Here is a 14,167-nt window from a genome sequence, read left to right on the forward strand (position 1 = left end):
TTCCTGGGTCTCTCTCTCTCATGCGTTACGAGATGAGCAGCAGCTGCTGCTTCATTAGAACTCTTGTTCAGGAGTGCACGGGGACATCGCTGAATGCCGCTAAAAGCAGGAGCGGTGTAAGAGACCGTGCTGAAATGATGATTTCTGTAAAGCTGGATTTAAGCTTTCCTGAAAGTCAGGTCCATCCCGCCTGAGAAATAACCATCGTATCTCTTTGCCAAAAGCCCCAGCCAAAGACGCATGAGACTCCACACTGCTTGCATCTGGGGCACAGGCTTTTTTCTCTTTTTTTTTTTTTTTTTTCCCTACCAAGCTTGAAAAGGGGTGAGGCAAAGCATTCCTGGACTAAAGGCTCCTACAAGACATTTGCATTCAGGCGTATACAGCAGCAACAACAAAGTGTAGGCAAGAGAATGTTGTATGTGGTGTCCTGGCTTCCACTGGCTGAAATCGAGAACAAATATAGTTAATTAAACTTTAATTTAAAAGGATACTAACTTTTGAAGCAGCTGTTTTGAAATGTCTTGTCCTCTCTCTGAGCACGGAAGGGGATATCAGAGGATTCCCGAGAACCTGAAGCTTTCTGTAACAGAAAGGAAGGCTGACATTTTGAAAACAATTGCAGGGATATAAACTTTTTATAAACCGAATTGAAACGATGATGCCAGATCCCTTGGATGCCACTGATCATCTCAACCCTGGCTGCTGGGGATGTGCATGTAAACCAGTCAACAGCAAGGCCAGGCAATGCAGGCTTTGCAGGGAAGTCTCAAGTCTGACAAAACAGTTGCTTGCAAACAGAAGGCATGCTTCCCCGAAAGAGGAGGGTTTCTCCCCACTGGAATAACCAGTTGTTTAAATGTCAGCTGGATTTTGAACTACAGGTTCCTTGAAAAGCTTTTACCCTTGGGCTAACAATTTATAAATTGAAAGTTGACCTTACCTTAATGTTTTCTATTTGGACGTGAGCGTGTCAATGTTTTGCCCAAAGGGCGAGCATTTCAGCTGGAGAAGCGTAGCTGTCCCTAAAGAAAGGACTAGCTGCGTTGCATTTTCTATAGGTCTGTCTTCTGGTTGCAGTGCAGTTCCAGCAGTTCCCTGGTAGCTGACGCACCCAAAGCTTTCTGGGCTGGCAGAAGAGCTGGCTGTCTTGTTACGTGTCCTGCGCTGGTGGCAGATCCTACCCGTACGGCTGCAAGTCTGACCTTGGGAATGGCTGCGTGTTCCAATAGAACTTCAAAGCTCGTTCTTGCCTTAGGCTGCGGTGCCCGGTGTCGATGCCTGGTCTTTACCACCGTTTCAGGCGGAACGTGGTACAGACCTTTCATCCAGGTTGTGCAGAGTCCCTCCACAGCTCTGTTGTCGGGTATTTGGTTTGCAGGTGACCGCGTGCCAGCTCCAGTCTGGCATGTGTCATCTGCATGAAGGAGCTGGTAAATCCCAGCGCTGGCGTTACTGGTGGCAGAGCTGCCATCGCTTCTTGCTGCCTTTCCCTGTGCCATGTTGCCTGTAAGGCTGTTGAATGGCATTTTCCTTGTCCCTTTTAGAACCCTGTAGATGAAGGGGTTGGGGTTTTTGAAGCCCTCTCCTTGGTGGTGAGGATGCGTGGTGTTAGTACACAGGCTGACAGAAGGCAGCTCTCCTGGGCATCCTCCAGATGTTGTTGCGTTCATCTCCAAAGGGCTCTGCCCTGCCTTTGCTGCTGCTGTCCCGCTGTCACCGGGAAGCTGAGCTGGCTGGCGAGGCGCAGCTCTTCCCTGCAGCTCCTCCTTCCCGGGAGCTTTGGGCAGCATCGCCCAGACATGCATCATCGTGCATGGCTTCAGTTCCTTATTTTGGAGGCCCCAGCCTTGGTAGGTGAGTTTTTTGGCTCTTAGTTGCACGCAGCAGTGCCCTGTCAAGGGATGAGCATTTCTGGATGCTGCTGCTTCTGGCTGAGTTGGGCTGGTGATTCTGACAGCTGTCAATACCACTTCCTTGAGCCAGACATCATTACAGGTTTTACATCGTGGAGGCTGGTTTCTTTTTCAGTTAAATCGTACTCTGTGCCCTCCAGTGAATCATACGGCATCTGGTCAGTGTTGGGAGTTCTATGCATTCAGATCCAGTTGAAGTGTTGAGGTGTTTGGAACCAGCGAAATCCACCGCAAGAGTGGACAAATTCTCATTGTTTTTAATGATGTGGGAAGGTGGTTTAGCAAAGGGATCTGTGTTCCTCCTCCAGTAGTCTGTGCCAGTTCTGCAAGGAGAAAGCTTTTGGGTCTGACTGTCAAGAGAAAAAACACCGCTTGAATGATGTAATGAATAATTAATGCCTGTTATTCATGTCATACCAGGAATACACATAAGCACACATCAGAGGCCGTAACTTGCACGATCTCTGCTCTGAAGAGCCTGCTTCGCTTCTGGCTTGTGCTGGTTTGCAGAGGTGCATTTTTGGGAATGTCAGAGAAGTAACTGTCCAAGTGTCGCTGTGCAGCAGCAGCGGTCAGGGAGGTTTGGGACAAGGCTGAGCGGCAGAAGGAGCGGGAGCAGGCACAAGGCAGAGAAAGGAGAGCTAACTGTGGAGGAGGTCTGGAAAGGAAAGCGTGGGACCCAGGGTTTCTCTGTCCCCTGAGAACGGGAGCTTGAGGCTTTCGGATGGGGTCACTCCCGAGCCTGCACTTGCCCCAGGCCTTCTGTTTCAGCCTTGCAACACTGAAAACTTCCAACAGCCGTACTTATCACCCCGTCGAGGAGGACCCTTAGAGCTGTCACATATTTTTTAACTTCCCCTGCTTTTCTTTTTTCTTTCCTACCTGCTTCCTGGAGCAGAATATCTGTTTAGTGAGTGTTGGAGAAGGACGGGTTGTCTACGTGCATCTGAGTGAGATCAATTCCGACAGTATTGAAGTTCTACAAGATGCGTCCAAAACTCTCCACCTCTCCAATCAGGCTGTCATCCCTGCATCCTTCTGTGTAGAGATGGTAAGTATCTGTGGGGCTATTTCCCAATGAAAATTGACTGGTCTGTAGCAGCCCGTGGCCTGATTTTTACATGCAACGTTTCCGTATTGCTGTCTCAGAGAGAAAGCAAGATATTCCGTCCCAACGCAGCGAGAGGAGCCTGGCTCTGGGGGCAGTTTTAGCTGGGGCACCCCTCAGTAAAATAGACAGCTTGCATAGTCGTTTGCGCAGAAATGAGTCTGGATCATCTTTACAGGTTTTCCCTTTGTTTTCTGGAGGGTATTTAACGGAGAGTCGTGTCTTTGGAGCTCTGAGATCAAGAGGCCCCTGTGGCCCTTTGCTCCTGGAAGGGCATGGATTTCCCGACGCTTTCCCCATTAGGTCTGCGTTTGCTTTGTGTCAGACTGCTGTTTGTGACAGAGTCTGGGGTGTGAAGTTTGTCCTCAACCTGCCTGTGGTGAGGTGAGTTTCACACCTGCTGGGGGCCCAACCAGCTGTGGTGTTGCACAAAAATATAACGGTAAGGGTTGTGTAGCTACAGAGTGTGTGGGCTCCGTCGCGTTGCAGAGCATCTCCGGGGGCCAGCCGCAGGGAAAGGCCGTTGAACTGATGGAGGCTGCAGCTGACAAGCTGCGTGGCAGGTGGCAGGAGGAGGTTGGGTCGCTGCCCTGGCAGGGGGGGCAGGGCTGGTGCAGCCAGGGAGGGCTCCGTGCGGAGGCTGGGTGGGATGTGCCGCTCACTGGAGGTGGGATCTGTGAGGGGCTTAAAAACAGGGTTGGGAGGAGGTTTGTTCTGCTCCACGCTAGGTGGGTGGGATTTGTGGAGCTGGTTCACCCAGGCCTGGCTCTGTGGGCTTGGCTGGGTCTGCGGGTAAAGCATCAGGCAGCGTGCGAGAGGCCAGGCTCAGCCTCCTGGGCCAAGGAGGAGGGGGGCGAATTTCCTCCTTGCTGCTTTTCCAGCTGTTTGGGGGACAACGGTAACCTCCAAGTGGGGGAGGGATTCCCAGGGCAGCTTTCTTTGAATCCACCATGAAAACCCGCTTGCCATCTGTGGCGAGAGCAAGCCACCAGGGATGGCTGGTACTGGTGTTGAAATGATGGGTTTGCATGCCTGTCGCAGGCAGTGACCCGCAGAGCTGTTCGGGTCCTGCTGCCCCGGTGCAATGCCTCCCCTCCTCCCCGGGCAGCTCGCGGTGTCGCCGGGGGGCTTGCAGGGTACATCTGCCCCTCCGTTGCCTCAGGGCCCTAACCCATGGGACTGGGCAATAAAGCCTGTCGTGCTTCACCGCCATCCCTGCCAATCCTGGGGCTGATCGATCACTAGAGCAGTAATACGAGGCGGCTCAGGGACGGTTTCTTTGCCTGCAATAAAGAAACTTGAGCAGTGGCTTGGACCAGATGATCTCCAGAGGTCTCGCCAGCCCCAGCCGCCCTGTGACTGTGTGTGTGTGATGCTCCCCCCTGCTGACTCCACGGGGCCGAGTTCCCCCATGGTGAGCATCTCTGCTTTTCAGGGCAGCTGCTGCTCTCATGGAGACGTGCCAGGAGGCAGGTCCTGGGAACCTGCTCCATCAGCCGCTTCACCAAGGGCTCTTCAGCCAGACTGTGGGCACGGTGCTGCTGAGGCTGCCTGATGGGAGCAGCGCGGGCGTGGGCGAGATGTGCCCGAGCTGCGCCCTGGCCCTCAGCAGCTGCCTGCTCTGCTGCTCTTTTGCTGCCCCAGTTGAAGTTTTGCCCTTGGCTGCCTTACGCTGCCTGGCAGCTCCTTGACGGGAAGCAGAGGGGACTGAATAATTGTGGAGATAAAGCCTGAGATGCAGTCGGGTGTCAGGGTGACGCGCACGTGTCCATCTGAGAGCGGAGCAGGCTGGGCTGTGCCTTAGCCCAGCTGATGGGTGACACGGGCATCCTTCATTCCCCCGTGTCCCTGAACCCAAGCCTTGTGTCCTCTAAAGCGCCAAAGCCGCTGCTCTGATTCCTGCTTGGAGGTTGCTGCAGGGTGGTGAGCCGTCATTTCCCTGTCTCCCATTTGTTGGCCAATCTGCAAACGGTGGCTGTGAGGCTCAGAGATCATGGTCTCCACTCGAAAGAGCGAGTTATTGACTGAAATTTTCACAGGAGCGTTGCATCGGGAATGTTATGCAGACTGACGGGCAGCTTGACAAACTGAATGAGGTTAACTGAAGGGGCAGCCACAGGGCAAATGAAAGGCTGGTGTCTTGTTTGAAACAGAAAAGGAAAATGCTGTAATGATGGTGGCCGTGCTGCCACCCCGATGGTACTCTTAACCGTCGAGTGTAAATTGCTCTTCCTGTTAAGGCAAGCTTGCTGCTCGCTTTGGGGGAGACAAGAGCATTACCTGAGCAAGCCAGGATGATTTGTGGTGAGCTTCACTTTGGGAAAGTGACTTCAGGAATTACTTGCAGTACCCCTCAGGCACCAGCTTCCCTGTACCCCTCTCCTCTCTGCTGGGTGAGTTGTGTCTGTTCTGTTCTCAGTTGCAGGGAGCAGCAGGGAGCATCTCTGCCACCCAATGAAGATAAATAAAACCCCGCCAAATCTGTGCGTTGAGATGGGGCTTTTTGGGTTGGAAGAGGGGTGTAGGGACTGCGTACCTGCGTCCTCGGTTGGCTTATCCCTGCTTGCCAGGGTGTCTGCAGATCTGCGACCCTTGGGACCAGTGTGTCGTCCTGTGCTCACCCAGCGAATCCTGTGTCTGTCGGGTGTGCTTTTCCCTGTCAGATTGCTTTCCCAGCTGCCAGGCAGCCCAGCCTGCTAGGGAATCCTCTGGATCCAGCAAGGGGAGGATTTGTGTCTGTCTTGGGTAAAAAAAGACTGGAGGAATGGGTCAACATGAAGGAGCTGTTGCAGCTTAGCGGGGGGCTGATGTAACCTGCTGACAAAAGTGGCTGTTTCTCCTCCTTGCTCCACTGTCATCTTCTTTTCCTGCCTCCCTAAGTGCCTGATTTTTGCCATATTGACAAGTGCCAAAGGCTTGTTATGGGCTGATGGAAGTGTTTGCTCTCCCTGCAGAAAGGAAAAAGCATCATTCTTAGATCATTTCCTACTTGTTCTTTGTCACGCTGTCTTCTCAGGGATCTTTTGTGTGGCTGCTAAGGCTGACATCTCTTGGCATCACAGAAGGCAGCTGCATGTCACGTCTCTGTGATCAGGAAAGAAAAGATAGGCCTAGGGTGTAAGGTTTCTTAATCAGTGGCAGCTTTTTTCTGCCTGCATAACCCCCGTGCTGGGTCTGTTATGTGCTGCCACAGGGCGCAAATGGTTTCCCAGCGCCTTGTAACGAGGGAGGAGGCAGAAGACCTTCCTTGGGATTTCCTCTTCTCATGACAGTCGTAATGCGGGGTCCTGTCTCCTTCAGCCTGGTCCCTGACCTCCCTGATCCAGAGCCCTGTGCTCCAGGTGAAGCTCGCTGCTGCCTGGTTTCCAGCAGCGGTCGTACAGCCAGCTGCGTCGTCTTCAGGAGGGTGCCTGGTGGCTCAATGCAGATCCCCTTCGGCGTTCCCAGGGATGCGCTGCTGTCACATTCAACTGGAGCTGACCTTGCAGAAGAGACCAAGTTTTGTGTGTTTTTTTAGAAAAGAAAAAAAGCCGTAACTATTTGTCTTGTCACTGGGATTCACTGCAGATAACTGATTTTTCAGGCAATGTATAAAGGCTCTTGGTCAGGTGTGATGTAAGCAAGGGCAGAACACGCAGTTCCCATTCCCATACTGGCTTCTCCCCTCTAGCACACAATTTTTTTCATTTACTAATTTAATTGTTTATTACCTCAAGCCTTTGGCGACACTGCCTTTATTAACAAAACGGCCATATGGAGAGACAGCAAAACACGGAGGAGATAAACTTAAAAACAGTTCTGATGAGGGGATGCTGCTTTAGTGATTCTGTTCCTTGTTCTGGCTGACGGGCGATTCTGCTGCTCTCTGAGCAAACCGTGCAGGCTGCAGGCAGTGAAGGCTTTGAAGAGCCTGTCAGCATTGACTGCAGTTCTCCCCAGCTGCTCTCACTGAAGTCGGAGCAGACTTGAATTGGCAAGAGGGTGGTTTTTAAATCTACTGCAAATTACCACCACTACCACCACCACCACCCCGCCCCCCCAAAGCAGCTGAATAATTAGCCGGCGGGTCAGTGTTTGCTCATAGTGAGACAGAGGCAGACAGTGCTGTGCCCTTCAAATGGTATCTGCAGTGCTATTTAGAAATTAGGGTTAAATTAACCTTCCAGGGTACGGGCAGCGCTAGCCCTGCATATGTGGCCTCTTCCAAGGTGAGCAGAACTTCTGAAGATGCGTAGGCTTAACTCTTTCCAGAGCTGTCCCACCAGAGCCTCATGGTGCTCCAAAAGCTGACCTTTAGAATGAAACCCTTGGTTTGGGTTTAAAGGCTGTGCTGCTTACACAGCAGTACCAGTTTCTGATTTCCACCCAGTTTGGTTTTGCCAGAGCTGTAGGGAGCTGGTCATGTCATGGCTGTTCTGGAATGTGGTACAGTGAAAGGAGAGATAGAAATGGCAAATTTTCCCCCTCGGGGCGGTCAAATGCTGGCAGAGGTTGTCCAAGGAGGTTGTGGAGTCTCTGTCCTTGGAGATCTTCAAAGGCCAAGGGCACACAGTTCTCTGCGACCTGCTCGAGGTGAGCGTGCTGGAGCAGAGGGCTTGGCCCAGAGGACCTCCACGGGTCCCTTCCAACCCCACCCTTCCTGTGTGGCTCTGTGCTTTGCTTTTCCTCCTAAAGCCCCTCAGCTCAGCCCCGATGCCCGCTGGAAAGGGTGCTGGGGCAAGGGACGATCCCAATCTCCTCCCCGAGGGTCCACCCCAGCACAAGCGCTCCCCACTCCACGAGACCCTATGGCAGACACAGTCAGGAGAGGGAAAAGATTCTTTTATTGTCAACAGCAGCTGCAGGGGGCCCAGGAGTCACAGCTGTTCAGCCGGTGAAAATCAGTCAGCACCTGCAAGGACAGAGTCAGAAAGCTCTGATAAGCCCCCAGAGGCAGGAAGAGGCAGGATTTGGTTCCCCCCTCTTTGGGGGACGCTGTTTCTGAGGCATTCCTCATGGCCCAGAAGGGACAGCTCTTGCTGGCCTCCACTCGAGGCCGGCTCCGGTGCCTTCTCCCCAGGGGTGATGTCCCTAGGGAGCTGTGCGTGCGCAGGGATGCTGACAGTGCCCCTGTGCCACACAGCAGGGCTCGACGGGGAGCCCCCGGGGAGCTGCCGTGGGGCTCATCCCAAACCCTGCTCAGCACCAGCCCTCGCCGGCCCTTGCCAGCCAGCTGGGCTGACTTAGGGCCGTGTTCAGAGCTGGGAAAGATGGGCAGCAGCACCTGGTACGCACCTGGCCTTCCTGACGTGCTGCAGCTTCCTGCATTCTCTCAGGTTTGGGTCCACGAAATCATTTCCTCTCTTCTCCTTTTTATTTGTGCTTGGCTGTCCCTCTCCTCTGCCCAGGCTTCTTTTCTCTTCCTTTTCCTTGACTTTTCCTTCTCCTGGTGGGAGCCTGCAAACCTTTCCATCCCACAGCGTGATGAGATGGGGAAAGCCCCAGGCCCCTGCAGTGAGCTCTCAGGTCAGGCAAGGGGAGCTCTTCCTACCTGGTTTCCTGGGGCAGGCTGGTCAGTTGTGGCAGGCGTGCCAGGGACTCTGCCGTGCCCTCGGGGGTGCCTGGAGGCAAATCTGGAGGTGCCTAAACCAGAAATTTGGGAGGTAGCGGGTGGCAAGTGACAGCCTGGGGTAGTGAGGGCCTGACTGCCAAATTGCTGTATGAGCTCTACAGAGGAGATGCTGGTTTGCATCGTGCACATTTTGCACAGCCCAGCCAATGCAGCCTAGACTTGATGAAGCTGCGACGGAGTAGGATTTGAGCAAAAGCCCTCTCAAGGTGGCAGCTACTCCTTTCTGTCCTTCTGTGGGTATTTTGTAGGTATGTTTTGTTTGATGAAGCAGATCATACTTAATGAAGTGCATTCCAGAAACAGCCTTTCCAGTTTTCCTTAACACGCACCACTCTGGGGGGAGAGGAGGAGCCCCAAAGGCACAAGAGAGCGGCTGCCAGGAGGAGGCCCAGCAGCTTCTTGGCCTCCTGGGAAATTACTGTCCCACTTGAGACATGTTGTCCCAGTGTCTGTGGAGCTGCCGTACCTCTGCCGCTTTGGGCCCTGCCCCTGTGTCTCCCCCAGCTCCTCTGTCGATGTCCAGCAGAGAGGCGGCTGCATCCAGAAAGGCTTTTGCTGGACGCTGGGTGTCTGCTGTGCCTGCAGGGCCACTTTGCTCTTCGCACCGCAGCTCTGGAAAGCAAAAGCACGTGCAGCAGCGTGACTTCTTGGAAGTCAAGAACACCTAAGCAAAGCCCAGCCGAGCCCTACACCGCTTGTCTCCTCAACGTTGAGGTTTCTGGCATCCCAAGCCCCAGTGTCTGTGACAAGCCTCAGTCCCGCCTCCTACCTGTGCGCCTGTCCATGGGTGCTGGCACCTCCTCGGCTGATGGAGGGGAGAGGCCGGCCACCTCCCCCCCAAAGATGTCCCCGCAGTTTTCAATGAGGAACTCCACCAGCACGTTCACCTGCAGACATGAAAGCCTTGGTCTCAAGCCAGGTGCCTGCAGACGTGTCAAGCAGCCTTTCCCACTGCTGACCCTTTGTCTGCGCAGGTGGCTGCGGCTGGGGGTTGCTCTTCCAGGCACCCAGCCCACCAGCCCTGGCTCAAGGGAGGAGGCAGCCAGGGACCTCTCAACAGCCAAGCTCCGATGGGCCGGGAAGGCAGCACTGGCTGCTGGGTAGGGCGTACCTTCTCGGTCACCGCCAGCATGGCCTGCAGCGGGAGCAGGTCCTCGTTGGGTGGGCTCAGCAGGTTGGGCCCGACGCAGATGGCCAGGTTGCTGCAGCTCATTCTGCTGGTGGCTGCGTTGTGGCCAATGTGCTGCAGCAGGGCCATCAGCCGCTTCAGGAGGAGGAGGTTGGCCGCAGGCAACTTGTCGGCCACCCTGAGGGAAGAGGAAGACAAGGCTGATGAAGCAGAGGGTGCCCACAGCCGTCCCCGCAGCTGGCCCCAGGCGGGTGGGAGCCAGCAGCCGTGTTGCACAGCTTTGCAGCTGCCCGAAAAGACAGCTTTCTGAGGAACCCATGCTTTGCAGGCAGGTCCCAGAACTCTCCCGGTCCCTGCTCACCAGGCAGGCTGCTGCCCACACTTACGCTTTCAGCTCCTCCACCTTGGCCTGCTTGCTGGCCCTCTCCATGGCTGCCATCCAGTCCTCGTAGAGGTCGATGATGAGGAGCTTGGTTGGGGATGCTTCGCAGGAAGTCCTGCAATGCCAAGGGCTGCAGGTGAGCCTTTGAACGCTGCAGGCCAGCCAGGAGCTCCTCCAGCTGCAGCTCAGAAGCGCTCACCTTCAAGATGACGGCCAGCAGCAGCGCAGGCTGACTTCCCCATGTCAATGTCCTTGCCGCGGTCCAGGGCCTCGCGTAGCTGCCGAAGTTCTGTGCCGCCGGCAGCTCTGCGGAATATCCCCTCCGTCGTCGGTCCTCGCTGGCGCAGGACAGCCAGCAGCTCCTGCAGGAGAGGCAGGAGGCCACTTGCTTGGCTGAAGAACCAAGCGGTGGCAAGGACCAGAGCTCTGCCCCAGACGTGGTTGCCTAAGCGCCACAAAGGGTCTGGGACCAGAAGCAGGTTCTGGGGGTGCAGAGTCCAGTGCCCTGTCCCCGCAGCTGCTGGGGACACGCAGGCCCTCTCCAGAGCAGCCGGAGGGAGGGCTGGGGACCCCGTCTGTCCAGGCTGGCTTACCTGGATGGGCCGGGGCAGCGTGTTGTCCTCCCCACAGAGGGCTGCCAGGGGCTGCCCAAAGAGCGCCCTGCTGCAGCCGGAGCCCGCCTGCCCTGGCGCCTGGGCAGCGGCCGGGGTGCGCCGCAGGGCGAAGGGCCAGGGCAGCCCCATCCTCCTCCTGCTGGTGCTGCTCCCGCTGCTGCTCCCTCCTGCTGCAAAGGAAAACAGAGTAAGACACCACCAATGGAGACCCCAGGCCAGCGGTCCCAGCGCCTGCCCTGCCCTGCGCTGCCCCGCCTGCAGCACGGTGCTGTGTGGTGCGGCAGGATGGGCAGGGAGGCAGCAGCTGGAACCGCGGCTGTGGCTCGGAGGTGTTGACCTAGAGGCTCTTGAGAGCCATCGTGCCACGGGGTCAGCCTGTGCCAGCCTTCGCCCTGCCCTCCTGCAAGCTGCGGGCTGCAGCAGAGTCTCCGTGTCCCCGCAGAAGCACGTCCAGCAGCCGCGGCCCAGCAGTTGTCCTTGTCCGTCCAGGTGACATCCTTCCGTGGGCTGCCCAACCTGCATGGCGACACTCGGGACAAGTGAGCACAGCATTGCAGGAGGTTGCCTTGCTTTCCCAAACTCACCTGGTGCGGGGCAAAGTCCCCCTGCGTTTGCAGATGGGGCCGTCGCAGGCCCTTGCTTGGGATGAGCCTGCAAGAACCAAGAATCAGGCTGTGCTTGCAGAGCAGCCCCGCAGCAGAAAGGGCCACCAGCAGCCTGAGCGCGGCAGAGCTGGGACCCTCTGCCCTCCCGGGCTCTCTTCCCCATGTGGCAGGGTTCCTCCCAGTGTCACCAGTCAGAACGTGCTGGCGTGCTGCTGGCTTCCCAAAACTCTCTGCTCCCTGAGCGGCACCGTCAGACCCTCTGTCCCTCCCGCACAAGGTCACCCCAGTCCCTGTGCATCCCGGCGCAGCCAGAGGCAGGTGCAAGGCAGCCATTCTCACCTCTGCCTGTGCCTCCATCAGCCTCTCCAGGCTCCTGGCGCGCAGTGTCCTCCACTGGGCGGGAGAGAAGGAGGGGAAGAAGGTGAGCAGCCATGGCTCTGCTGCTGGGCTGCAGGAGCAGTGCTCGGGGACAGGGCCCAGAGCAGAGAGACACTCACGGCGTGGCGGCGGCTCAGCTCCTTCTCCAGGAGCTTGATGGATGTCAGATGGGTGACGCGGGCTCCCTTGCGTCCTTCTGGTGTCCTGTGCACCGGGAAGGGAGAGGGAGAGAGCTGGGTGAGCCCCAAGCCGTCTCTTGTCTCTTGTCAGGCAGCTGTGCCCGAGAGCTGCTCGCAGCCACGGGGGCACCTTCCCCAGCTGGGGGCTGTGTTCCCCCGTGGGCCCAGCTTCTCCTGGAGCACCCCCCCGGCTTACCCCAGCAGTGTGGCCACCCACAGCTCCTTCAGTGCCTGGGATCTGCAGGTAGAGAGGAGAGAGAGCGTCAGGCCCTGCTGCCCCCAGCCCTGGGCAAAGGTGGGTGCCTGCACAGCCCTGCCCCGTGGGGCAGGACAGAGGCGCTGTCCAAGCCCTGCCTGGGTCGCTCTGTCCAGCCTGAGCAGCTGCGTTTGCCCTTCCCTTCTGGGGACCAAAAGGTGACCAGGGGATGCAGGATGGGGAAACATCCCCCATCCCTCCCTCCCTGCCACCGAGCTGCCTGCTCCCTGCCCAGCTCTGCACGCAAGGCAGAGGCCTGTGTTCATGGGATGGCGTGGGCACGGCTGGGAAGCTCTGCTGCCCGACCACGACTCACCCAAAAGTGGCGATGCAGGAGCCGGTGGGCCAGGCGAGGATGACAGAGGTGCTGTCCTCATCGGTGCCTTGCTCCTCCTCCTCCTGTCCATCCTGCCCCGCAGCCTCCTTCCCACTGCTGAGCACCCACAGCTGGTCCAGCGCCAGGCGGAGCTGTGGGCGCAGGCTGGTGCCATGTCTGCAGAGAGCAGAGGCGGGCACTGAGCTGGAGGGGGGCTCCTTGGGCTGGGTCCCCACGCGCAGAGCCCTGTCCCCCACCTGTCCTTGGGACGGACATGGGTGCCTCCAGCACCGAGGGGCCGGGGCCTGGGGCTGGTGCCAGGGTGTCCCTGGGCCGGGGCTGGGGGCAAGGACCTGGGCTCTGAGGGTCTTACCGCAACTTGGCGACCACCAGTTCCTCGTGGAGGAGCAGAAGGCGCCTCTCGCTCCTCTTGCGGCCCCGGGTCAGCCGCACGTCCGCACTCAGCACCGGCTCGGCGTCGCTGAGAGCCTCCCTGCAGAGCAGAGCGCGGCGGGCATGAGCAACGCCAGTGCTGCGTGGCCCAGCTGTGCCCGCGTGTCCCCGAGCCCGGGGGGAGCCCACCTGGAGCCGCAGCAGCAGCAGGCCTGGCCCATCCTGCCCGGGAGAGGAGGGCCCTGGCCGTGCACCCAGGAGGGGGCCCAGCCGGCGACGGGGAGGCTGGGGAGCGGGGTGCTGGTGCTGTGGCAGCGCTCCTGGGCCAGAGGCTGCCTCCTGCCAGCGCCGCTGCGTGCCAGCACAGCTCTGCCCTGCTGCCTGTGGTGGCCGTGGGCTCCCCGTGACCAACGGTCTGAGCCCAACGGAAAGTGGGCGGGGCCTGGGGGGGGCGGGGCCGGGGCCCTCTCCAGTATGGCCGGGCCTGCCCCGCCCGGGGGAGCCCCGAGCAGGACAGGGCAGGGGGCGAGGGCCACCTCCCTGCGCCTGCGGCCAGCGCTTTGACCTGGGGTTTTGACAGGGTCCTGGTCGATAAAAGAAGCTGTTTTTCCTAGAGATGGCCGTTGTGGCCTGAGGCAGACTCCTCTTGGTGGAGGCCGGCCTAGCGGTCGGAAGGCCTCTGGCAACCAGGCCGTGCTAGGCCTCAGGCCCCAAGGCGCTGGAACTGGAGCAGGCCCACCGGGAGGAAAAACTTCCATTTTTACCAAAAGGCGGGGGGACTAGCAGCAGTCAAGAGCCGCTCGTGTCCTGCCAGGCGCCACAGGTAAATGAAATGTGTGGTGAGCTTCGGCAGGGATTGTGGTGCCCCTGGAGCACCACCCTTGCTTGGGAAGGCCTTATCCCACCTGGGTGCTAAGGCTTCACCCTTGGCAATCAGGGCTGGATGAGCAGCACCCAGGAGCCCCTGCCCTGTTAGCCATGACCTTCACCCAGCCGGTGGCCGACACGGCCAGGGGCGAGTCTGTGGGGTAGGCCATGACCATGGCAAAGAAGGGACCCGTAGTCGGCTTTTGATGGCCCGTGTCTCGTTTCACTGTTGACCCTAAGCAATGCCTTGCTTCAAATAGAAGCCATTCAGAGAGTTACACACCCGCCCTTTTCAGGAAAAATGCAGGAAATCAGAGACATCTAGCAAATTCTCTTGTGGCTGTTGTACACTGCAGCAAGAAGCAGCGTGGGTCCAGTGGCTAATGCTGGAAGGGGAATTCAGCACTTCTGGG

The 14,167-nt window shown here is 57.7% G+C and overlaps 1 protein-coding gene across 1 annotated transcript in view; it reads right to left on the reverse strand.

Moving 5' to 3' along the window:
* The window catches only part of LOC121082027 (T-cell activation Rho GTPase-activating protein-like), a 19,452-nt gene extending 8,548 nt beyond the window's left edge, over positions 1 to 10,904 (reverse strand). Inside the window, 8 exon segments of the mRNA XM_040581364.1 lie at positions 8,555 to 8,646; positions 9,102 to 9,247; positions 9,405 to 9,522; positions 9,747 to 9,942; positions 10,151 to 10,236; positions 10,238 to 10,299; positions 10,385 to 10,508; positions 10,740 to 10,904. Of these exon segments, the coding sequence (XP_040437298.1) occupies positions 8,555 to 8,646; positions 9,102 to 9,247; positions 9,405 to 9,522; positions 9,747 to 9,942; positions 10,151 to 10,236; positions 10,238 to 10,299; positions 10,385 to 10,508; positions 10,740 to 10,889 (974 nt within the window). The 5' untranslated portion in view covers positions 10,890 to 10,904.
* Positions 10,905 to 14,167: the final 3,263 nt, after the last annotated feature.

Source organism: Falco naumanni, unplaced genomic scaffold, assembly GCF_017639655.2.
Source record: "Falco naumanni isolate bFalNau1 unplaced genomic scaffold, bFalNau1.pat scaffold_163_arrow_pat_ctg1, whole genome shotgun sequence".
NCBI lineage: Eukaryota > Metazoa > Chordata > Aves > Falconiformes > Falconidae > Falco > Falco naumanni.